At 40.1% G+C, this 24,952-nt stretch overlaps 1 protein-coding gene across 8 annotated transcripts in view; it reads right to left on the bottom strand.

Annotated features, from left to right (window-relative positions):
• LOC123991424 (abl interactor 1-like) overlaps positions 1-24,952 on the bottom strand; it is a 105,470-nt gene that overhangs the window by 29,673 nt on the left and 50,845 nt on the right. For 5 of the 8 annotated variants that reach the window (XM_046293005.1, XM_046293007.1, XM_046293010.1 and 2 more), the window contains exons 4-6: positions 10,047-10,186; positions 6,801-6,941; positions 3,337-3,437 (exon numbers count right to left, since the gene is read on the bottom strand). In XM_046293005.1, the coding sequence (XP_046148961.1) occupies positions 3,337-3,437; positions 6,801-6,941; positions 10,047-10,186 (382 nt within the window). The remainder of the gene's footprint in view (positions 1-3,336; positions 3,438-6,800; positions 6,942-10,046; positions 10,187-24,952) is intronic. The other 3 variants (XM_046293006.1, XM_046293008.1, XM_046293013.1) reach the window with 1 other exon arrangement.

Here is a 24,952-nt window from a genome sequence, read left to right as displayed (position 1 = left end):
AGCTTTTTTTGTTTCTGGGTTTACCTCCTGGTATGAGGCAGTAGGTATACCCAGTTAGTTGTTAGTGCAAATTTAGTAAGGATGGTTTTGGGAAACCGCTATGAAATTTAACAATGTGGCTACGAAGGTTCTAACGATGAACTTAGCCTTGAGATGCTTTCGGTAAAGAGGAGACAGAGTAGCAGCTTGAGCCCCACCCTCCTCAACATTTATATAAATTAATTGGCGAGGGCACCAGAACAGTCTGCAGCACCAGGCCTCACCCTACCAGACTGTGAAGTCAAATGTTTACTGTTTGCTGATGATCTGGTGCTTCTGTCTCCAACCAAGGATGGCCTACAGCAGCACCTAGATCTGTCTCCAACCAAGGACGGCCTACAGCAGCACCTAGATCTGTCTCCAACCAAGGACGGCCTACAGCAGCACCTAGATCTGTCTCCAACCAAGGACGGCCTACAGCAGCACCTAGATCTTCTGCACAGATTCATCCAGACCTGGGCCCTGACAGTAAATCTCAGTAAGACCAAAATAATGGTGTTCCAAAAAGGGTCCAGTCACCAGGACCATAAATACAAATTCCATCTAGACACCGTTGCCCAAGAGCACACAAAAAACGATACAAACCTTGGCCTAAACATCAGCGCCACAGGTAACTTCCACAAAGTTGTGAACGATCTGAGAGACAAGGCAAGAAGGGCCTTCTATGTCAACAAAAGGAACATCCCAATTAGGATCTGGCTAAAAATACTTGAATCAGTCATAGAACCCATTGCCCTTTATAGTTGTGAGGTCTGAGGTCTGGGGTCCGCTCACCAACCAAGATTTCACAAAACTCTGCATGCAGAAGTAAGTGTACAATGTAAAACACAAAATACACGGAGCAGAATTAGGACGATTCCCTCTTATGATCAAAATCCAGATTTATTTGATTTTATTCTACAAGAAATCTTCCAGAACAAAGCCCTCACCTACAGAGAGGTGAACCTGGAGAAAAGCCCCCTCAGCTGGTACGGGGACTCACAAATGGACCCCCCAGAGCCCCAGCACAGCAACACAATAAGACCCAACCAAGTTATGAGAAAACAAAAAGATAATTACTTGAAACATTGGAAAGAATTCAAATAAAAACAGAGAAAACTAGAATGCTATTTGGCCCTAAACAGAGAGTACACAGTGGCAGAATACCTGACCACTGTGACTGACCCAAAATTAAGGAAAGCTTTGACTATGTACAGACTCAGTGAGCATAGCCTTGCTATTGAGAAAGGCTGCCATAGCCTGTCTTCTCTTGAGAGCCAGGTCTGCCTATGTGCTCACTGCCCACAAAATGAGGTGGAAACTGAGCTGCACTTCCCAGAGCCAATCATATAACATGTCTGTATTCTTTTAACATGTTGATGAGTGTAATGTTTACTGTTAATTTTCGATTGTTGATTTCCAGTCTATTTCACTTGCTTTTGGCAATGTAAACATACTTATGTTTCTCGTGCCAATAAAGCACTTAGAATTGAATTGAGAGAGAGGGAGAAGGAGAGAGAGAGAGAGGGCGAGACAGTGAGAGAGAGAGACAGTGAGAGAGAGAGACAGACAGTGAGAGAGAGAGAGAGAGAGAGAGAGAGAGAGACAGTGAGAGAGAGAGAGAGAGAGAGACAGAGACAGTGAGAGAGAGAGAGACAGAGAGAGAGACAGAGAGTGAGAGAGAGAGACAGAGAGTGAGAGAGAGAGAGACAGAGAGTGAGAGAGAGAGAGACAGAGAGAGAGAGAGAGAGACAGAGAGTGAGAGAGAGAGAGACAGAGAGAGAGAGAGAGACAGTGAGAGAGAGAGACAGTGAGAGAGAGAGAGACAGTGAGAGAGAGAGAGACAGTGAGAGAGAGAGAGACAGAGAGAGACAGTGAGAGAGAGAGAGAGAGAGAGAGAGAGAGAGAGAGAGAGAGAGAGACAGTGAGAGAGAGAGACAGTGAGAGAGAGAGAGAGAGAGAGAGAGAGAGAGAGAGAGAGAGAGAGAGAGAGAGACAGTGAGAGAGAGAGAGAGAGAGAGAGAGAGAGAGAGAGAGAGAGAGAGAGAGAGACAGAGAGTGAGAGAGAGAGAGACAGAGAGTGAGAGAGAGAGAGACAGAGAGTGAGAGAGAGAGACAGAGAGTGAGAGAGAGAGACAGAGAGAGAGAGAGAGAGAGACAGAGAGAGAGAGAGAGACAGTGAGAGAGAGAGAGACAGTGAGAGAGAGAGAGACAGTGAGAGAGAGAGAGACAGAGAGAGAGAGAGAGACAGAGACAGAGAGAGTGAGAGAGAGAGACAGAGAGACAGAGAGAGAGAGAGACAGTGAGAGAGAGAGAGAGAGAGAGAGAGAGAGTGAGAGAGAGAGAGAGAGAGAGAGAGAGAGAGAGAGAGAGAGAGAGAGAGAGAGAGAGAGAGAGAGAGAGACAGAGAGAGAGACAGAGACAGAGAGAGAGACAGAGACAGAGAGAGAGACAGAGACAGAGAGAGAGACAGTGAGAGAGAGAGAGACAGTGAGAGAGAGAGAGACAGTGAGAGAGAGAGACAGTGAGAGAGAGAGAGACAGTGAGAGAGAGAGAGAGACAGTGAGAGAGAGAGAGACAGTGAGAGAGAGAGAGAGACAGAGAGAGAGAGAGAGAGAGACAGAGAGAGAGAGAGACAGAGAGAGAGAGACAGAGAGAGAGAGAGAGAGAGAGAGAGAGAGAGAGAGAGAGAGAGAGAGAGAGACAGAGAGAGAGAGACAGAGAGAGAGAGACAGAGAGAGAGAGAGAGAGAGAGAGAGAGACAGAGAGAGAGAGAGACAGAGAGAGAGAGAGAGACAGAGAGAGAGAGAGAGACAGAGAGTGAGAGAGAGAGACAGAGACAGAGAGAGAGAGACAGAGAGAGAGAGAGAGACAGAGAGAGAGAGAGAGACAGTGAGAGAGAGAGAGACAGTGAGAGAGAGAGAGACAGTGAGAGAGAGAGACAGAGAGTGAGAGAGAGAGACAGAGAGTGAGAGAGAGAGAGACAGAGAGAGAGAGAGAGAGAGAGAGAGAGAGAGAGAGACAGAGAGACAGAGAGAGAGAGACAGAGAGAGAGAGAGAGAGAGAGAGACAGAGAGAGAGAGACAGAGAGAGAGAGACAGAGAGAGAGAGAGACAGAGAGAGAGAGACAGAGAGAGAGAGAGACAGAGAGAGAGAGACAGAGAGACAGTGAGAGAGACAGAGAGAGAGACAGTGAGAGAGACAGAGAGAGAGAGACAGAGAGAGAGAGAGAGACGGTGGTTTTGGAGAGATAACGCATATCCCAATTCTAATATCCACAGTGTGCTTAACCCTACAGTACATTAGACTCCCGCTCACCTGGTCCAGAGTTGGGAATGGAGGGCGTAGGCACAGCCATGGGAATGCCAATACTGCTGCTCCCACTGTTCTCCCTGCTGCCACTACCCCCACTACTACCACTAGAGGGTGAGGGAGAGAGAGAGGGAAGGAGAGAGGGGAGGAGAGAGAGGGAAGGAGAGAGAGGGAAGGAGAGAGAGGGAGCAGGGGAGAGAGAATAAATAAACATTTCATTTAGAGCGACCTGCAGAGGGGACAGTAGGTATCAGGCAGTGTCCTATTCAGAATCCTTCAGTCACCTGGGAAACCAATCAAACCTGACCAGAGCTACAGCATGTACACCGAGTGGACAAAACATTAGGAACACCTGCTCTTTCCATGACATAGACTGACCAGGTGAATCCAGGTGAAAGTTATGATCCCTTACTGAGGTCACTTGTTAAACCCACTTCAACCAGTGTAGATGAAGGTGAGGATACGGGTTAAAAATATATATATTTTTTAAGCCTTGAGACAATTGAGACATGAATTGTTTATCTGTGCCATTCAGAGGGTGAATAGGCAAGACAAAATATTTAAGTACCTTTGAACAGGTAAGAATGGTCAAGAAATGCAGCGCTGTTGGGTTTATTCACGCTCAACAGTTTCCCGTGAGGAGGAGAGGAGAGGCTCTACTATGACTATGTGATCCAGTGAGGATGAAAAAAGGTGAAAGACAAACCGCAGTGAGTTCTAGTTCCATCACTCCTCCTCCCTCGCCCGTCTCCAGTTCCATCACTCCTCCTCCCTCGCCCGTCTCCAGTTCCATCACTCCTCCTCCCTCGCCCGTCTCCAGTTCCATCACTCCTCCTCCCTCGCCCGTCTCCAGTTCCATCACTCCTCCTCCCTCGCCCGTCTCCAGTTCCATCACTCCTCCTCCCTCGCCCGTCTCCAGTTCCATCACTCCTCCCCCGTCTCCAGTTCCATCACTCCTCCCCCCGTCTCCAGTTCCATCACTCCTCCCCCCCGTCTCCAGTTCCATCACTCCTCCCCCCGTCTCCAGTTCCATCACTCCTCCCCCCGTCTCCAGTTCCATCACTCCTCCCCCGTCTCCAGTTCCATCACTCCTCCCCCGTCTCCAGTTCCATCACTCCTCCCCCGTCTCCAGTTCCATCACTCCTCCCCCCGTCTCCAGTTCCATCACTCCTCCCCCGTCTCCAGTTCCATCACTCCTCCCCCGTCTCCAGTTCCATCACTCCTCCCCCGTCTCCAGTTCCATCACTCCTCCCCCCCCGTCTCCAGTTCCATCACTCCTCCCCCGTCTCCAGTTCCATCACTCCTCCCCCGTCTCCAGTTCCATCACTCCTCCCCCGTCTCCAGTTCCATCACTCCTCCCCCGTCTCCAGTTCCATCACTCCTCCCCCGTCTCTAGTTCCATCACTCCTCCCCCCGTCTCTAGTTCCATCACTCCTCCCCCGTCTCTAGTTCCATCACTCCTCCCCCGTCTCTAGTTCCATCACTCCTCCTCCCGTCTCTAGTTCCATCACTCCTCCTCCCGTCTCTAGTTCCATCACTCCTCCTCCCGTCTCTAGTTCCATCACTCCTCCTCCCGTCTCTAGTTCCATCACTCCTCCTCCCGTCTCTAGTTCCATCCTCCTCCTCCCGTCTCTAGTTCCATCACTCCTCCTCCCGTCTCTAGTTCCATCACTCCTCCTCCCGTCTCTAGTTCCATCACTCCTCCTCCCGTCTCTAGTTCCATCACTCCTCCTCCCGTCTCTAGTTCCATCACTCCTCCTCCCGTCTCTAGTTCCATCACTCCTCCTCCCGTCTCTAGTTCCATCACTCCTCCTCCCGTCTCCAGTTCCATCACTCCTCCTCCCGTCTCCAGTTCCATCACACACACTTATTGAATCAGGACTCAGGCAGGTGTGTGTGTGTGTGTGTGTGTGTGTGTGTGTGTGTGTGTGTGTGTGTGTGTGTGGTCGTCTGACATTAAGTTTGATCATGATTTGATCCCTGGAGATAGAGGATGACAGAACAACAGTGGTCTGAACACACAGTTCCCAGGTCAGCTAGAGGATGACAGAACAACAGTGGTCTGAACGCACAGTTCCCAGGTCGGATAGAGGATGACAGAACAACAGTGGTCTGAACACACAGTTCCCAGGTCAGATAGAGGATGACAGAACAACAGTGGTCTGAACACACAGTTCCCAGGTCGGATAGAGGATGACAGAACAACAGTGGTCTGAACACACAGTTCCCAGGTCAGCTAGAGGATGACAGAACAACAGTGGTCTGAACGCACAGTTCCCAGGTCGGATAGATGATGACAGAACAACAGTGGTCTGAACACACAGTTCCCAGGTCGGATAGAGGATGACAGAACAACAGTGGTCTGAACACACAGTTCCCAGGTCAGATAGAGGATGACAGAACAACAGTGGTCTGAACACACAGTTCCCAGGTCAGATAGAGGATGACAGAACAACAGTGGTCTGAACAGTGGTTTGCGAGCGCAAACTATTACGGACTTCAAAAGGGAAGCCCAGCCGTGAGCTGCCCAGTGACATAAGACTACCAGACGAGCTAGGCATGCTTTCTAGGCAAGCAGCACTGAAGCATGCACGAGAGCACCAGCTGTTCAAGACGACTGTGTGATCACGCTCGCCGTAGCCGATGTGGGTAAGACCTTTAAACAGGTCAACTCATATCTCAGCTCTCGCAGTGTGACTTGATGACTCAGGGATTTCAGTGATCGTGCCAGGGGTCTAAACATACAGAGGACTTAAAATAAAAATTAAAATAAACACTTTACACTGCAGGCCTTTAGGAACATGTCTGAATCCTCCCAGGCCTTGTTAGTTGAATGTTGTTATTGACAGTAGTTGGGAGGGGAGCTGTGAAAGCACCTGAACATGATAAAGTGAAGACATAACACTAGAGATGTCAGGTGGGATACAAATTGTGAGGGTTGCTTTTCTTAAATTCAGAGAGGCTGTGAGAGAGAAACATTCAGAGCTGTTGACACTCGTGGAACTACAACGACACAATAGTGTGTGTGTGTGTGTGTGTGTGTGTGTGTGTGTGTGTGTGTGTGTGTGTGTGTGTGTGTGTGTGTGTGTGTGTGTGTGTACATGCGTGTGCGCGTGCATGTGTGCGTGTGTGCGTGCGTGTGTATGCGTCTGTGCGTGTGTGTGAGCGCGCGTGTGCGTGCGTGTGTGTGCGCGCGTGCACGTGTGTGTGTGTGTGCGCGTGCACATGTGCGTGTGTGTGCGTGCACGTACGTGTGTGTGTGTGTGTGCACGTGTGTGTGTGTGTGTACGTGCACGTACGTGTGTGTGTGTGTGTGTGTGTGTGTGTGTGTGTACGTGTGTGTGTGTGTGTGTGTGTGTGTGTGTGTGTGTGTGTACGTGTGTGTGTGTGTGTGTGTGTGTGTGTGTGTGTGTGTGTGTGTGTGTGTGTGTGTGTGTGTGTGTGTGTGTGTGTGTGTGTGTGTGTGTTACCTGTGGGTTCTTTGTCTCTGGTTGAGAGATGCAGTGCATCCGGGGCTCTGCTGGCTGCCTAGTCGAGCAGGGCTGGTCATATAGTCGTTTGGCACTGTGGGTGGTTTCACCGGCTCCAGAGTTTTACAGGGCGTGCTGCGTCTGTTAAAGTCAACCGAAGACAGAGAGGGAGATAAAGAGGAGAATGAACCACAATGAACCAGAACAAAAGCTTTGAGTCGTCTGAATCAGCTTCGAGTCGTCTGAATCAGCTTCGAGTCGTCTGTATAGGCTTTGCACATCTGGATTTGGGGATTTTCTCCCATTCTTCCTTGCGGATTTTCTCAAGCTCTGTTAAGTTAGGTGGGGAGTGCGATAAACAGCAATCTTCAAGTCTTCCTTAGATTTTCGATGGAATTTGAATTTGTCCTTTTCCTGGGCCACTCAAGGACTTCTTCTTCTTCTGAAGCCATTCCAGCATTGCTTTAGCTGTCTGCTTGGTGTCATTATCCTGTTGGAACATAAACCTCTGTGATGTTGCTTGGGGTCATTATCCTGTTGGAACATACATCTCTGTGATGTTGCTTGGGGTCATTATCCTGTTGGAACATAAACCTCTGTGATGTTGCTTGGGGTCATTATCCTGTTGGAACATACATCTCTGTGATGTTGCTTGGGGTCATTATCCTGTTGGAACATAAACCTCTGATGTTGTTTGGGGTCATTATCCTGTTGGAACATAAACCTCTGTGATGTTGCTTGGGGTCATTATCCTGTTGGAACATAAACCTCTGATGTTGCTTGGGGTCATTATCCTGTTGGAACATAAACCTCTGAGGTTGCTTGCACTCTAATGCAGGTCCTAGTTAAGGAGTTGTGTGGCTCCATTCATTGTTCCCTCTATCCTTACTAGTCTTCCCCATAGTACGATGCTGCTGCCACCACCATGATTCACGGTAGAGATGGTGTTAGACGGGTCATGAGTTATGCCTGGTTTTGTCCAGACATAGTGCTTTGCATTCAGGCCAAACAGTTTAAAAAAAATTCTCATCAGACCACTGAATCTTTTTTTTTTTGTGTTATCTTTCATGTGCCATTTTAGCAAACTCCAGGAGTGCTTTCATGTGCCATTTTCACAGGAGTGGCTTCCGTCTGGCCACTCTCCCATAAATCCCAGATTGCTGAAGTGCTGTAGAGACTGTTGTCCTTCTGGCAGGTTCTCAGCCCAGGAAGTCTGTAGTTCTGTCAGAGTGGTCATTGGGTTCTGGGTCACCTCACTCATCGAAGGTCCTTCCTGCCCGGTTGCTCAGTTTGGCCGGAAGGCCAGCTCTAGGCAGAGTCTGGGTAGTTCCATTTCCCACTGTGCTCTTGGAAACTTTTAACACTCTATTCAGACCCCTTGACATAATCCACATGTGGTTGGTTACATTACAGCCTTATTATACATTTCATTAAATAAAACATTTTCCTCAATCTACACACAATACCCCATAATGACATCACAATACCCTATAACAACAAATTGAAAACTGGTTTTTAAAATGAGAAACCCAGAAATACCGTATTTACATAAGTATTCAGACCCTTTGCTGTGAGACTCAAAATTGAGCTCGGGTGCATCCTGTTTCCATTGACCATCCTTGAGATGTTTCTACAAGTTGTGGTCCACGAATCAGGCCTTTATGGTAGAGTGGCCAGACGGAAGCCATTCCTCAGTAAAAGCCACATGACAGCCCGCATGGAGTTTACCAAAAGGTCTCTCAGACCATGAGAAACAAGATTCTCTGGTCTGATGAAACCAAGATTGAACTCTTTGGCCTGAATGCCAAGCGTCACGTCTGGAGGAAACCTGGCACCATCCCTACAGTGAAACATGGTGGTGGCAGCACTGTGCTGTGAGGATGTTTTTCAGTGTCAGGGACTGGGAGATTAGTCAGGATCGAGGGAAAGATGAACGGAGAAAAGTACAGAGAGATCCTTGATGAAAACCTGCTCCAGATCGCTCAGGACATCAGACTGGGGGCGAAGGTTCACCTTCCAACAGGACAACGACCCTAAGCACACAGCCAAGACAACACAAGACTGGCTTCGGGACAAGTCTCAGAATGTCCTTGAGTGGCCCAGCCAGAGCCTGGACTTGAACCTAATCGAACATCTCTGGAGACACCTGAAAATAGCTCTGCAGCAACACTCCCCATCCAACCTGACAGAGCTTGAGATGATCTGCAGAGAAGAATGGGAGAAACCCAAATACAGGTGTGTAAAGCTTATAGCGTCGTACCCAAGAAGACTCGGGGCTGTAATCGCTGCCAAAGGTGATTCAACAAAGTACTGAATAAAAGGTCTGAATACTTATATAAATATTATATTTCATTTAGTTTTTGTTAAATAAATGAGCAAAAATATTTTTGCTTTTGTCATTATGGGGTATTGTGATGTCATTATGGGGTATTGTGATGTCATTATGGGGTATTGTGATGTCATTATGGGGTATTGAACTCCAGTGAAGTCATAGTGAAATCTCAAGGACGATCAAAGGAAATAGAACGAACCGGTGTTCAAGTTGGAGTGTCCTAGCAAAAAGGTTTGAAGACTTGAGATAGTTCTGTTTTATTCATTTTCAATAAATGTGCAAAAAAAAAAAAAACATGCTTTCACTTCATTATTATAGTGTATCGTGTGTAGGTGGGAGAGAAATGTTTTGTTTTTTTTAAATCCATTTTGAATTCAGGCTATAACAACATAATGTGGAATAAATGTATGAATTACATTATGAAGATAATGTATATATCATATTAACAACATAGTAACCTTTTTACAACCATGTCCTCACACTTAAAACGCTCTATACAGTGAAAATCTGTGAAGGAGAATCTATCCAGCTGGACGTTCCCCAGCAGTGACCATGACAGCTAACTGAAATAGAGCTTATCTGTGTTAAAGGCCAGAATTACTGTCTGATTAGTGTTGCATTGCAACTTTTATATCAAAACCGTGTCTGAGTTCCAAATGGCACCCTATTCCCTACACAGTGCACTACTTTTCACTAGAACCCCATTGGTTCCTTGTCAAAAGAAGTGCCCGAACATAATGAAAAGGGTGCAATTTGAGACTGAACCCATGTCAAAGATCAGGATGGCACTAAACTTCCATGTGCACCGGCTACGATTCCAAACTCCCCAAATAGCTGTGCCTCTACTCTGCCTTGTAAACATGTTGACTACAAAATTGTCATCCCTTGTTTATTAAATAAGGAGGCCATCTTACCCCAGAGTTCCACGCCCTGACATGGTACCTGTCATGGGAGGCGGGCTAGGAGGTTTCTGTGTCGGCGGATTGGTCCTCGATAGTGTTCCTCCTCCCCCTCCTCCTCCTCCTCCTCTGATTGGCTGATTGTTTCCATGCTGCTGTTGTGAGAAAATAAATCAAGACATTTAACACAGTGGTAGCATGAAGACTAAGTTGTATGGCAACAGAAATGTGACAGGCTTCCCAGATTCAGTGTTCTTCAATCTTTACCGAGACATTCTAGCTTATTAGCGTATTGATAGCAGGACTGAGTCACCAGGTGCCACCAGGTGAAAACCGCCGGAGTAATTCCAAGAGAGTTTCTGCTCATCACTGTGACATGTTTGTTACAAACACGGCGTTCTACCAAGCATGTAAAACAAGCAGATAAACATAGCCAATAACTAAGGTCACGCCACATAGGGAGGGACTTGAGGTTATACATATTCAGAAGCATACTCCTTTTATCTGGGAAGCCCATACAACAGACTAGAGAGTTATACTAGAGAGTTATACTAGTTATACTAGAGAGTTATACTAGAGAGTTATACTAGTTATACTAGAGAGTTATACTAGTTATACTAGAGAGTTATACTAGAGAGTTATACTAGTTATACTAGAGAGTTATACTAGAGAGTTATACTAGTTATACTAGATAGTTATACTAGAGAGTTATACTAGTTATACTAGTTATACTAGAGAGTTATACTAGTTATACTAGAGAGTTATACTAGATAGGTATACTAGTTATACTAGAGAGTTGTACTAGTTATACTAGTTATACTAGAGAGTTATACTAGTTATACTAGGTAGTTATACTACTTATACTAGTTATACTAGAGAGTTATACTACTTATACTAGAGAGTTATACTAGAGAGTTATACTAGGTAGTTATACTAAGTAGCTATACTAGGTAGTCATACTAGATAGTCATACTAGGTAGTCATACTAGATAGTCATACTAGATAGTCATACTAGGTAGTCATACTAGGTAGTCATACTAGATAGTCATACTAGGTAGTCATACTAGATAGTCATACTAGATAGTCATACTAGGTAGTCATACTAGATAGTCATACTAGATAGTCATACTAGGTAGTCATACTAGGTAGTCATACTAGGTAGTCATACTAGGTAGTCATACTAGATAGTCATACTAGGTAGTCATACTAGATAGTCATACTAGATAGATAGTCATACTAGGTAGTCATACTAGATAGTCATACTAGATAGTCATACTAGATAGTCATACTAGATAGTTATACTAGGTAGTTATACTAAGTAGCTATACTAGGTAGTCATACTAGATAGTCATACTAGATAGTCATACTAGGTAGTCATACTAGGTAGTCATACTAGATAGTCATACTAGGTAGTCATACTAGATAGTCATACTAGGTAGTCATACTAGATAGTCATACTAGATAGTCATACTAGATAGTCATACTAGATAGTCATACTAGGTAGTCATACTAGGTAGTCATACTAGATAGTCATACTAGATAGTCATACTAGATAGTCATACTAAGTAGTCATACTAGGTAGTCATACTAGATAGTCATACTAGATAGTCATACTAGATAGTCATACTAGATAGTCATACTAGGTAGTCATACTAGATAGTCATACTAGATAGTCATACTAGATAGTCATACTAGATAGTCATACTAGATAGTCATACTAGATAGTCATACTAGATAGTCATACTAGATAGTCATACTAGATAGTCATACTAGATAGTCATACTAGATAGTCATACTAGATAGTCATACTAGATAGTCATACTAGATAGTCATACTAGATAGTCATACTAGATAGTCATACTAGATAGTCATACTAGATAGTCATACTAGATAGTCATACTAGATAGTCATACTAGATAGTCATACTAGATAGTCATACTAGATAGTCATACTAGATAGTCATACTAGATAGTCATACTAGATAGTCATACTAGATAGTCATACTAGGTAGTCATACTAGATAGTCATACTAGATAGTCATACTAGATAGTCATACTAGATAGTCATACTAGATAGTCATACTAGATAGTCATACTAGATAGTCATACTAGATAGTCATACTAGGTAGTCATACTAGATAGTCATACTAGATAGTCATACTAGGTAGTCATACTAGATAGTCATACTAGATAGTCATACTAGATAGTCATACTAGGTAGTCATACTAGGTAGTCATACTAGGTAGTCATACTAGATAGTCATACTAGGTAGTCATACTAGGTAGTCATACTAGATAGTCATACTAGGTAGTCATACTAGATAGTCATACTAGATAGTCATACTAGGTAGTCATACTAGATAGTCATACTAGATAGTCATACTAGGTAGTCATACTAGGTAGTCATACTAGATAGTCATACTAGATAGTCATACTAGGTAGTCATACTAGGTAGTCATACTAGGTAGTCATACTAGATAGTCATACTAGGTAGTCATACTAGATAGTCATACTAGATAGTCATACTAGATAGTCATACTAGGTAGTCATACTAGATAGTCATACTAGATAGTCATACTAGATAGTCATACTAGATAGTCATACTAGGTAGTCATACTAGATAGTAGTCATACTAGGTAGCTATACTAGGTAGTCATACTAGATAGTCATACTAGGTAGTCATACTAGATAGTCATACTAGATAGTCATACTAGGTAGTTATACTAGATATATACTAGATAGTCATACTAGGTAGTCATACTAGGTAGTCATACTAGATAGTCATACTAGTTATACTAGATAGTCTAGATAGTTATACTAGATAGTCATACATACTAGGTAGTCATACTAGATAGTCATACTAGATAGTCATACTAGATAGTCATACTAGGTAGTCATACTAGGTAGTCATACTAGATAGTCATACTAGGTAGTCATACTAGGTAGTCATACTAGGTAGTCATACTAGGTAGTCATACTAGATAGTCATACTAGGTAGTCATACTAGATAGTCATACTAGATAGTCATACTAGGTAGTCATACTAGATAGTCATACTAGTCATACTAGGTAGTCATACTAGGTAGTCATACTAGGTAGTCATACTAGATAGTCATACTAGATAGTCATACTAGTCATACTAGGTAGTCATACTAGATAGTCATACTAGGTAGTCATACTAGTCATACTAGATAGTCATACTAGGTAGTCATACTAGATAGTCATACTAGATAGTCATACTAGGTAGTCATACTAGGTAGTCATACTAGATAGTCATACTAGGTAGTCATACTAGATAGTCATACTAGGTAGTCATACTAGTCATACTAGGTAGTCATACTAGGTAGTCATACTAGATAGTCATACTAGGTAGTCATACTAGGTAGTCATACTAGATAGTCATACTAGGTAGTCATACTAGGTAGTCATACTAGATAGTCATACTAGATAGTCATACTAGGTAGTCATACTAGGTAGTCATACTAGGTAGTCATACTAGGTAGTCATACTAGGTAGTCATACTAGGTAGTCATACTAGGTAGTCATACTAGATAGTCATACTAGGTAGTCATACTAGATAGTCATACTAGGTAGTCATACTAGATAGTCATAGTCTAGATAGTCATACTAGGTAGTCATACTAGATAGTCATACTAGATAGTCATACTAGATAGTCATACTAGATAGTCATACTAGGTAGTCATACTAGATAGTCATACTAGATAGTCATACTAGGTAGTCATACTAGATAGTCATACTAGATAGTCATACTAGGTAGTCATACTAGATAGTCATACTAGATAGTCATACTAGATAGTCATACTAGATAGTCATACTAGGTAGTCATACTAGATAGTCATACTAGATAGTCATACTAGGTAGTCATACTAGATAGTCATACTAGATAGTCATACTAGATAGTCATACTAGTCATACTAGTCATACTAGGTAGTCATACTAGGTAGTCATACTAGGTAGTCATACTAGGTAGTAGCTATACTAGGTAGTCATACTAGGTAGTCATACTAGGTAGTCATACTAGATAGTCATACTAGATAGTCATACTAGGTAGTCATACTAGGTAGTCATACATAGGATAGTCATACTAGGTAGTCATACTAGATAGTCATACTAGGTAGTCATACTAGGTAGTCATACTAGGTAGTCATACTAGATAGTCATACTAGATAGTCATACTAGATAGTCATACTAGATAGTCATACTAGATAGTCATACTAGGTAGTCATACTAGGTAGTCATACTAGGTAGTCATACTAGGTAGTCATACTAGGTAGTCATACTAGGTAGTCATACTAGATAGTCATACTAGATAGTCATACTAGATAGTCATACTAGGTAGTCATACTAGATAGTCATACTAGGTAGTCATACTAGATAGTCATACTAGGTAGTCATACTAGATAGTCATACTAGGTAGTCATACTAGATAGTCATACTAGGTAGTCATACTAGATAGTCATACTAGGTAGTCATACTAGATAGTCATACTAGATAGTCATACTAGATAGTCATACTAGGTAGTCATACTAGATAGTCATACTAGGTAGTCATACTAGATAGTCATACTAGATAGTCATAGATAGTCATACTAGATAGTCATACTAGGTAGTCATACTAGATAGTCATACTAGGTAGTCATACTAGATAGTCATACTAGGTAGTCATACTAGATAGTCATACTAGGTAGTCATACTAGGTAGTCATACTAGATAGTCATACTAGGTAGTCATACTAGGTACTAGATAGTCATACTAGGTAGTCATACTAGATAGTCATACTAGGTAGTCATACTAGATAGTCATACTAGGTAGTCATACTAGATAGTCATACTAGGTAGTCATACTAGATAGTCATACTAGGTAGTCATACTAGGTAGTCATACTAGATAGTCATACTAGGTAGTCATACTAGATAGTCATACTAGATAGTCATACTAGGTAGTCATACTAGATAGTCATACTAGGTAGTCATACTAGATAGTCATACTAGGTAGTCATACTAGATAGTCATACTAGGTAGTCATACTAGATAGTCATACTAGGTAGTCATACTAGATAGTCATACTAGGTAGTCATACTAGATAGTCATACTAGGTAGTCATACTAGGTAGTCATACTAGATAGTCATACTAGGTAGTAGTCATACTAGATAGTCATACTAGGTAGTCATACTAGATAGTCATACTAGGTAGTCATACTAGATAGTCATACTAGGTAGTCATACTAGATAGTCATACTAGGTAGTCATACTAGATAGTCATACTAGGTAGTCATACTAGATAGTCATACTAGTAGTAGTCATACTAGATAGTCATACTAGGTAGTCATACTAGATAGTCATACTAGGTAGTCATACTAGATAGTCATACTAGGTAGTCATACTAGATAGTCATACTAGGTAGTCATACTAGATAGTCATACTAGGTAGTCATACTAGATAGTCATACTAGGTAGTCATACTAGGTAGTCATACTAGGTAGTCATACTATAGTAGTCATACTAGATAGTCATACTAGATAGTCATACTAGGTAGTCATACTAGATAGTCATACTAGATAGTAGTCATACTAGGTAGTCATACTAGATAGTCATACTAGATAGTCATACTAGGTAGTCATACTAGATAGTCATACTAGGTAGTCATACTAGGTAGTCATACTAGGTAGTCATACTAGGTAGTCATACTAGATAGTCATACTAGATAGTCATACTAGGTAGTCATACTAGGTAGTCATACTAGGTAGTCATACTAGGTAGTTATACTAGGTAGTCATACTAGGTAGTCATACTAGGTAGTCATACTAGGTAGTTATACTAGATAGTCATACTAGGTAGCTATACTAGGTAGTCATACTAGGTAGCTATACTAGGTAGTCATACTAGGTAGTTATACTAGGTAGTCATACTAGGTAGTCATACTAGGTAGTCATACTAGGTAGTTATACTAGATAGTCATACTAGGTAGCTATACTAGGTAGTCATACTAGGTAGCTATACTATCTAGGTAGTCATACTAGGTAGTCATACTAGGTAGTCATACTAGATAGTCATACTAGATAGTCATACTAGGTAGTCATACTAGATAGTCATACTAGGTAGTCATACTAGGTAGTCATACTAGGTAGTCATACTAGGTAGTCATACTAGGTAGTCATACTAGGTAGTCATACTAGGTAGTCATACTAGGTAGTCATACTAGTAGTCATACTAGGTAGTCATACTAGGTAGTCATACTAGATAGTCATACTAGGTAGTCATACTAGGTAGTCATACTAGATAGTCATACTAGGTAGTCATACTAGATAGTCATACTAGATAGTCATACTAGATAGTCATACTAGGTAGTCATACTAGGTAGTCATACTAGATAGTCATACTAGATAGTCATACTAGATAGTCATACTAGATAGTCATACTAGGTAGTCATACTAGATAGTCATACTAGATAGTCATACTAGGTAGTCATACTAGATAGTCATACTAGGTAGTCATACTAGGTAGTCATACTAGATAGTCATACTAGATAGTCATACTAGGTAGTCATACTAGATAGTCATACTAGGTAGTCATACTAGGTAGTCATACTAGATAGTCATACTAGGTAGTCATACTAGATAGTCATACTAGGTAGTCATACTAGGTAGTCATACTAGATAGTCATACTAGGTAGTCATACTAGATAGTCATACTAGGTAGCTACTCATGAACAGCTATTCAACACATATCTAGCATGATATCTAAATGATAAGATCTGTTACTAAGGCTCCGATAAGGACGGCTATAGCAACAGTTGGACTAGGCGTGCTTGTACTATGGATTGGTTTCGGCCAATAATAGAAGGAATAAAATGAATGAAAAGGAACACATTTTAAAGGGGTTGAACAGCCTGGCAATAACAGAACTACGGAAAGATGGGTCATGTGACAAACGGGACTTACCTTGGCTTTGAGCCACTTAACGTAGGCAGAAGAAAGAGAGAGAGAGGGAGGGAAAGAGAGAGAAGGCATGTCAAAATGGCCAAAGGACCCGGAGTACAGGAGAGAACCAGTCCAACCACATTATTGCACTGAGTCAACACTTCTCTAGACCTGGGCCACTCAGTGGTTAGATGGCTTTGCACCGCAGCAAAACAGTGTGGGTCCATTGGTTGTTTTAGTACTCTGTCCTGATATCTATCTATCTATAGTATCTATCTATAGTATGTATCGTATCTATCTATAGTATGTATCGTATCTATCTATAGTATCTATCATATCTATCTATAGTATCTATAGTATGTATCGTATCTATCTATCTATAGTATCAATCGTATCTATCTATCTATAGTATCTATCATATCTATCGTATCTATCTATAGTATCGATCGTATCTATCTATAGTATCTATAGTATCTATCTATCTATAGTATCTATAGTATGTATCGTATCTATCTATAGTATCAATCGTATCTATCTATCTATAGTATCTATCATATCTATCGTATCTATCTATAGTATCTATATCTATAGTATCTATCTATAGTAAGTATCGTATCTATCTATAGTATCTATCGTATCTATCTATAGTATCTATAGTATCTATCTATAGTATGTATCGTATCTATCTATAGTATCTATCGTATCTATCTATCTATAGTATCTATAGTATCTATCTATAGTATGTATCGTATTTATCTATAGTATCTATCGTATCCATCTATAGTATCTATCTATAGTATGTATCGTATCTATCTATAGTATCTATCTATATATCTATAGTATCTATCGTATCTATCTATAGTATCTATCTATAGTATCTATCTATAGTATCTATAGTATCCATCTATAGTATCTATCGTATCTATCTATAGTATCTATAGTATCTATCTATCTATAGTATGTATCGTATCTATCTATAGTATCTATCGTATCTATCTATAGTATCTATCGTATCTATCTATAGTATCTATCGTATCTATCTATAGTATCTATCGTATCTATCTATAGTATCTATCGTATTTATCTATAGTATGTATCGTATTTATCTATAGTATCTATCGTATCTATCCATAGTATGTATCGTATCTATCTATAGTATCTATCGTATCTATCTATAGTATCTATCGTATCTATCGTATCTATCTATAGTATGTATCGTATGTATCGTATCTATCTATAGTATGTATCGTATCTATCTATAGTATCTATAGTATCTATCGTATCTATCTATAGTATGTATCGTATCTATAGTATGTATCGTATCTATCTATAGTATGTATCGTATCTATCTATAGTATGTATCGTATCTATCTATAGTATGTATCGTATCTATCTATCTATAGTATCTATAGTATCTATCGTATCTATAGTATCTATCGTATCTATCTATAGTATCTATCGTATCTATCTATAGTATCTATAGTATCTATCTATAGTATCTATCGTATCTATCTATAGTATCTATAGTATCTATAGTATCTATCTATAGTATGTATCGTATCTATCTATCTATAGTATCTATAGTATCTATCGTATCTATAGTATCTATCGTATCTATCTATAGTATCTATCGTATCTATCTATAGTATCTATCGTATCTATCTATAGTATCTATCGTATCTATCTATAGTATCTATCGTATCTATCTATAGTATCTATCGTATCTATCTATAGTAACTATCGTATCTATCTATAGTATCTATCGTAGCTATCTATCTATAGTATCTATCTATAGTATGTATCGTATCTATCTATAGTATCTATAGTATCTATCGTATCTATCTATCTATAGTATCTATCTATCTATCTATAGTATGTATCGTATCTATCTATAGTATCTATCTATAGTATGTATCGTATCTATCTATCTATCTATCTATCTATCTATCTATCTATCTATCTATCTATCTATCTATCTATCTATCTATAGTATGTATCGTATCTATCTATAGTATCTATAGTATCTATCTATCTATAGTATGTATCGTATCTATCTATCTATAGTATGTATCGTATCTATCTATCTATAGTATCTATCATATCTATCGTATCTATCTATAGTATGTATCGTATCTATCTATCTATAGTATCTATCGTATCTATCTATAGTATCGATCGTATCTATCTATAGTATCTATAGTATCTATCGTATCTATCTATCTATAGTATGTATCGTATCTATCTATAGTATCTATCGTATCTATCTATAGTATCTATCGTATCTATCTATAGTATCTATAGTATCTATCTATAGTATGTATCGTATCTATCTATAGTATCTATCGTATCTATCTATAGTATCTATCTATAGTATCTATCTATAGTATGTATCGTATCTATCTATCTATAGTATCTATAGTATCTATCTATAGTATGTATCGTATTTATCTATAGTATCTATCTATAGTATCTATCTATAGTATCTATCGTATCTATCTATCTATAGTATCTATAGTATCTATCTATAGTATGTATCGTATTTATCTATAGTATCTATCGTATCCATCTATAGTATCTATAGTATCTATCTATAGTATCTATCGTATCTATCTATAGTATCTATCTATAGTATGTATCGTATCTATCTATAGTATCTATCGTATCTATCTATAGTATCTATCTATAGTATCTATCTATAGTATCTATCTATAGTATCTATCTATAGTATCTATCTATAGTATCTATCTATAGTATCTATCTATAGTATCTATCTATAGTATCTATAGTATCTATCTATAGTATCTATAGTATCTATCTATCTATAGTATGTATCGTATTTATCTATAGTATCTATCGTATCTATCTATAGTATGTATCGTATCTATCTATAGTATCTATCGTATCTATCTATAGTATCTATCGTATCTATAGTATCTATCTATAGTATGTATCGTATCTATCTATCTATAGTATCTATAGTATCTATCGTATCTATCTATAGTATCGTATCTATCTATAGTATCTATCGTATCTATCTATAGTATCTATCGTATCTATCTATAGTATCTATCGTATCTATCTATAGTATCTATCGTAGCTATCTATCTATAGTATCTATCTATAGTATGTATCGTATCTATCTATAGTATCTATAGTATCTATCGTATCTATCTATCTATAGTATCCATCTATCTATCTATAGTATGTATCGTATCTATCTATAGTATCTATCTATAGTATGTATCGTATCTATCTATCTATAGTATGTATTGTATCTATCTATAGTATCTATAGTATCTATCTATAGTATGTATCGTATCTATCTATCTATAGTATGTATCGTATCTATCTATCTATAGTATCTATAGTATCTATCGTATCTATAGTATCTATCTATAGTATGTATCGTATCTATCTATACTATCTATCTATAGTATCTATCGTATCTATCTATCTATAGTATCTATAGTATGTATCGTATCTATGTACCTACAGTATTTACCTATAGTATCTACCTATCTATAGTATTTACCTATAGTATCTATCTATCTATCTATCTATCTATCTATCTATCTATCTATCTATCTATCTATCTATATATCTATCTATCTATATATCTATAGTATCTATCTATCTATAGTATTTATCTATCTATCGTATCTATCGTATCTATCGTATCTATCGTATCTATCGTATCTATCGTATCTATCGTATCTATCGTATCTATCGTATCTATAGTATATATCTATAGTATATATATCTATAGTATCTATAGTATATATCTATAGTATCTATAGTATATATCTATAGTATATATCTATAGTATCTATAGTATATATCTATCTATCTGTAGTATATATCTATCTATCTGTAGTATCTATCTATAGTATATATCTATAGTATCTATAGTATCCATCTATAGTATCCATCTATAGTATCCATCTATAGTATCCATCTATAGTATCCATCTATAGTATCCATCTATAGTATCCATCTATAGTATCTATCTCTAGTATCTATCTCTAGTATCTATCTCTAGTATCCATCTCTAGTATCCATCTCTAGTATCCATCTCTAGTATCCATCTCTAGTATCTATCTCTAGTATCCATCTATCTATAGTATCTATCTATAGTATCTATCTCTAGTATCCATCTCTAGTATCCATCTCTAGTATCCATCTCTAGTATCCATCTCTAGTATCTATCTCTAGTATCCATCTCTAGTATCCATCTCTAGTATCCATCTCTAGTATCCATCTCTAGTATCTATCTATAGTATCCATCTATCTATAGTATCTATCTATAGTATCTATCTCTAGTATCTATCTCTAGTATCTATCTCTAGTATCTATCTCTAGTATCTATCTCTAGTATCTATCTCTAGTATCTATCTGTAGTATCTATCTATAGTATTTAACAACTGTGACCTAGCCAAGATAACGCAAAGCAGTGCGACACAAACAACAACAACCCAGAGTTACACGTGGAATAAACAGGCGTACAGTCAATAATACAATAGAAAAATCTATATATAGTGTGTGCAAATGGCGTGAAGAGGTAAGGCAATAAATAGGCCAATAGTGGCGAAGTAATTACAATTTAGCAGATTAACACTGGAGTGACCGAGAGCCCTATGGCAGTCAGCTTCATGTCAGACCACATAGAGCCCCCATGGCAGTCAGCTTCATGTCAGACCACATAGAGCCCTATCTATGGCAGTCAGCTTCATGTCAGGCCACATAGAGCCCTATGGCAGTCAGCTTCATGTCAGACCACATAGAGCCCTATGGCAGTCAGCTTCATGTCAGGCCACATAGAGCCCTATCTATGGCAGTCAGCTTCATGTCAGGCCACATAGAGCCCTATCTATGGCAGTCAGCTTCATGTCAGGCCACATAGAGCCCTATCTATGGCATTCAGCTTCATGTCAGGCCACATAGAGCCCTATGGCAGTCAGCTTCATGTCAGGCCACATCGAGCCCTATCTATGGCAGTCAGCTTCATGTCAGGCCACATAGAGCCCTATCTATGGCAGTCAGCTTCATGTCAGGCCCCAGAGAGCCCTATCTATGGCAGTCAGCTTCATGTCAGGCCCCAGAGAGCCCTATCTATGGCAGTCAGCTTCATGTCAGACCACATAGAGCCCTATCTATGGCAGTCAGCTTCATGTCAGACCACATAGAGCCCTATCTATGGCAGTCAGCTTCATGTCAGGCCACATAGAGCCCCCATGGCAGTCAGCTTCATGTCAGACCACATAGAGCCCTATGGCAGTCAGCTTCATGTCAGGCCACATAGAGCCTGACTGTTCTTGTTTTTCAGGACAGTCGTGACAGTTTTTAAAAGAACACATAACTGGCAGCTGAGTTACCGAGGCTGTATTCTGTTACCGATGTATCAAACACCACATATCAAGGATGAGAAGAACACATAACTGGCAGCTGAGTTACCGAGGCTGTATTCTGTTCCCGATGTATCAAACACCACATATCAAGGATGAGAAGAACACATAACTGGCAGCTGAGTTACCGAGGCTGTATTCTGTTCCCGATGTATCAAACACCACATATTAAGGATGAGAAGAACACATTATTTGCAAGAAAAGAAACCCATCTAACATCTCCTCTGCATTCTTGAACCTGCTGACTAGATGGAGTGTCAGCTGACTGGGGAAAAAAATATACTGTATATATCTCATCTTTTGCCATACCATTGTGAGAGGGCAGGGCACGGGAGAGAAACCTAGCAGCTTAGGTGACCAATGGAATGTCCCCAAGTTCATGGGAAAATCGTGAAATTGTGAATTTTTACTTACTAAATGTTTTTAGCAACGTAACAATAACTTCTAAAAAATGTCTGTAGCGCTTTCCATAAAAATCTCAAAGTGCTTCAAAAGCTAAATAAAACAACAAGCAAATACTGTACCATGTCTTTATATAAATCAGGATAACTGGTGGACCGTCCTCCTTTTGCAGGGCCGCGGATAATTCCCCCCCCAAAAAATATTTGTATTTTTATTTTGGAACTCAGTCGGGGTCTCAATTTACTGTTGACAGTTAGAATAGTAGAATACTCAGTGGTGGTCCCCAGTCCACCTGGCCATGCTCCTGCTCCAGTTTCAACTGTTCTGCCTTACTATTATTCAACCATGCTGGTCATTTATGAACATTTGAACATCTTGGCCACGTTCTGTTATAATCTCCACCCGGCACAGCCAGAAGAGGACTGGCCACCCCACATATGCTCTCTCTAATTCTCTCTTTCTTTCTCTCTCTCGGAGGACCTGAGCCCTAGGACCGTGCCCCAGGACTACCTGACATGATGGCTCCTTGCTGTCCCCAGTCCACCTGACTGTGCTGCTGCTCCAGTTTCAACTGTTCTGCCTTATTATTATTTGACCATGCTGGTCATTTATGAACATTTGAACATCTTGGTCATGTTCTGTTATAATCTCTACCCGGCACAGCCAGAAGAGGACTGGCCACCCCACATAGCCCGGTTCCTCTCTAGGTTTCTTCCTAGGTTTTGGCCTTTCTAGGGAGTTTTTCCTAGCCACCGTGCTTTTACACCTGCATTGTTTGCTGTTTGGGGTTTTAGGCTGGGTTTCTGTACAGCACTTTGAGATATCAGCTGATGTACGAAGGGCTATATAAATAAATTTGATTTGATTTGATTTGAATACTCAAGGTACACTTCACTGTTGACAGTTAGAATAGTAGAATACTCAAGGTACACTTTACTGTTGACAGTTAGAATAGTAGAATACTCAAGGTACACTTTACTGTTGACAGTTAGCATAGTAGAATACTCAAGGTACACTTTACTGTTGACAGTTAGCATAGTAGAATACTCAAGGTACACTTTACTGTTGACAGTTAGAATAGTAGAATACTCAAGGTACACTTTACTGTTGACAGTTAGAATAGTAGAATACTCAAGGTACACTTTACTGTTGACAGTTAGAATACTCAAGGTACACTTTACTGTTGACAGTTAGAATAGTAGAATACTCAAGGTACACTTTACTGTTGACAGTTAGAATAGTAGAATACTCAAGGTACAATTTTGAAATCTGGTTGTGCATCTCTTGATGTGTCAATCGCTGATAGTCACTGAATTAGCCCGTGTCACCTGTAAGTTAGACTAGCAGCCAGCTATCTAAACTTGTGTTAATCATGGTTGAATTATCATGGTAAATAACATGGTGGGTAACATGCTAATTTAAAAGCCTTTTCAGTTGACATTAGCCCACACACACACCATGTGATTTGAGGCCTAGTAAATTGAGAGTGGCATGATGACTTTTACCCTGCCTTATCCTGGCCCATCATTCAACTGGTCGACAACGCTGGCCACTTAATCCAATCATGCCCGACAGCAGCGATTGATTGGTTGATTAATGGGGGTTTGGGAGCTCTGGGGGAGATGGAAAAATCTCAAAATGGCCCTGGCTATCAGGACTCTGATTTCATTAGAGCTGCTGTCATGGCAACCATTACGACCCCCGACGCTAACTTTAGGGACAAAACTATTGTATAAAGTGTTAGCTTGCAACATATCATGGGTTTCATCTAAACGGAGGAACGTCTTGAGAGAACGCTTTAGATGAAGATACCAATATTTCAGTGGTACCACGGCTTCCTGAAACTGTTACACTCTGAAGAATTTCTGAGAGCCCAACTCAATGTCAGAGAGAAATAGGAGAAACCGATTAAGAGGCCCATTCAGAACTAAGTGCATTTTAAAATGTCCCATAAATGCATCTCTGCTCACCCCTTTTTTCACAGAGCATTCTATGAGCCATTCTATTTTTAGGAACCTATCAAATCAATCGTTGGCCGATTCCAACCCCGCCCTTTACTGAGAATATGTCTGCACAGTTAGCTAGGTGCAATCCACGGATGAGAGGGACACAGTGGGAGAGACAAAGAGACGAAGAGAGAAAGAGGGCGAGAAACAAGGATATGGAGTAAAGGGCGTGAGAGG

This window comes from Oncorhynchus gorbuscha, linkage group LG12 (assembly GCF_021184085.1).
Source record: "Oncorhynchus gorbuscha isolate QuinsamMale2020 ecotype Even-year linkage group LG12, OgorEven_v1.0, whole genome shotgun sequence".
Classification (NCBI taxonomy): Eukaryota; Metazoa; Chordata; class Actinopteri; order Salmoniformes; family Salmonidae; genus Oncorhynchus; species Oncorhynchus gorbuscha.
Note: the sequence above shows the minus strand (reverse complement) of the source record. Positions and strands in the feature narration are given on the sequence as shown.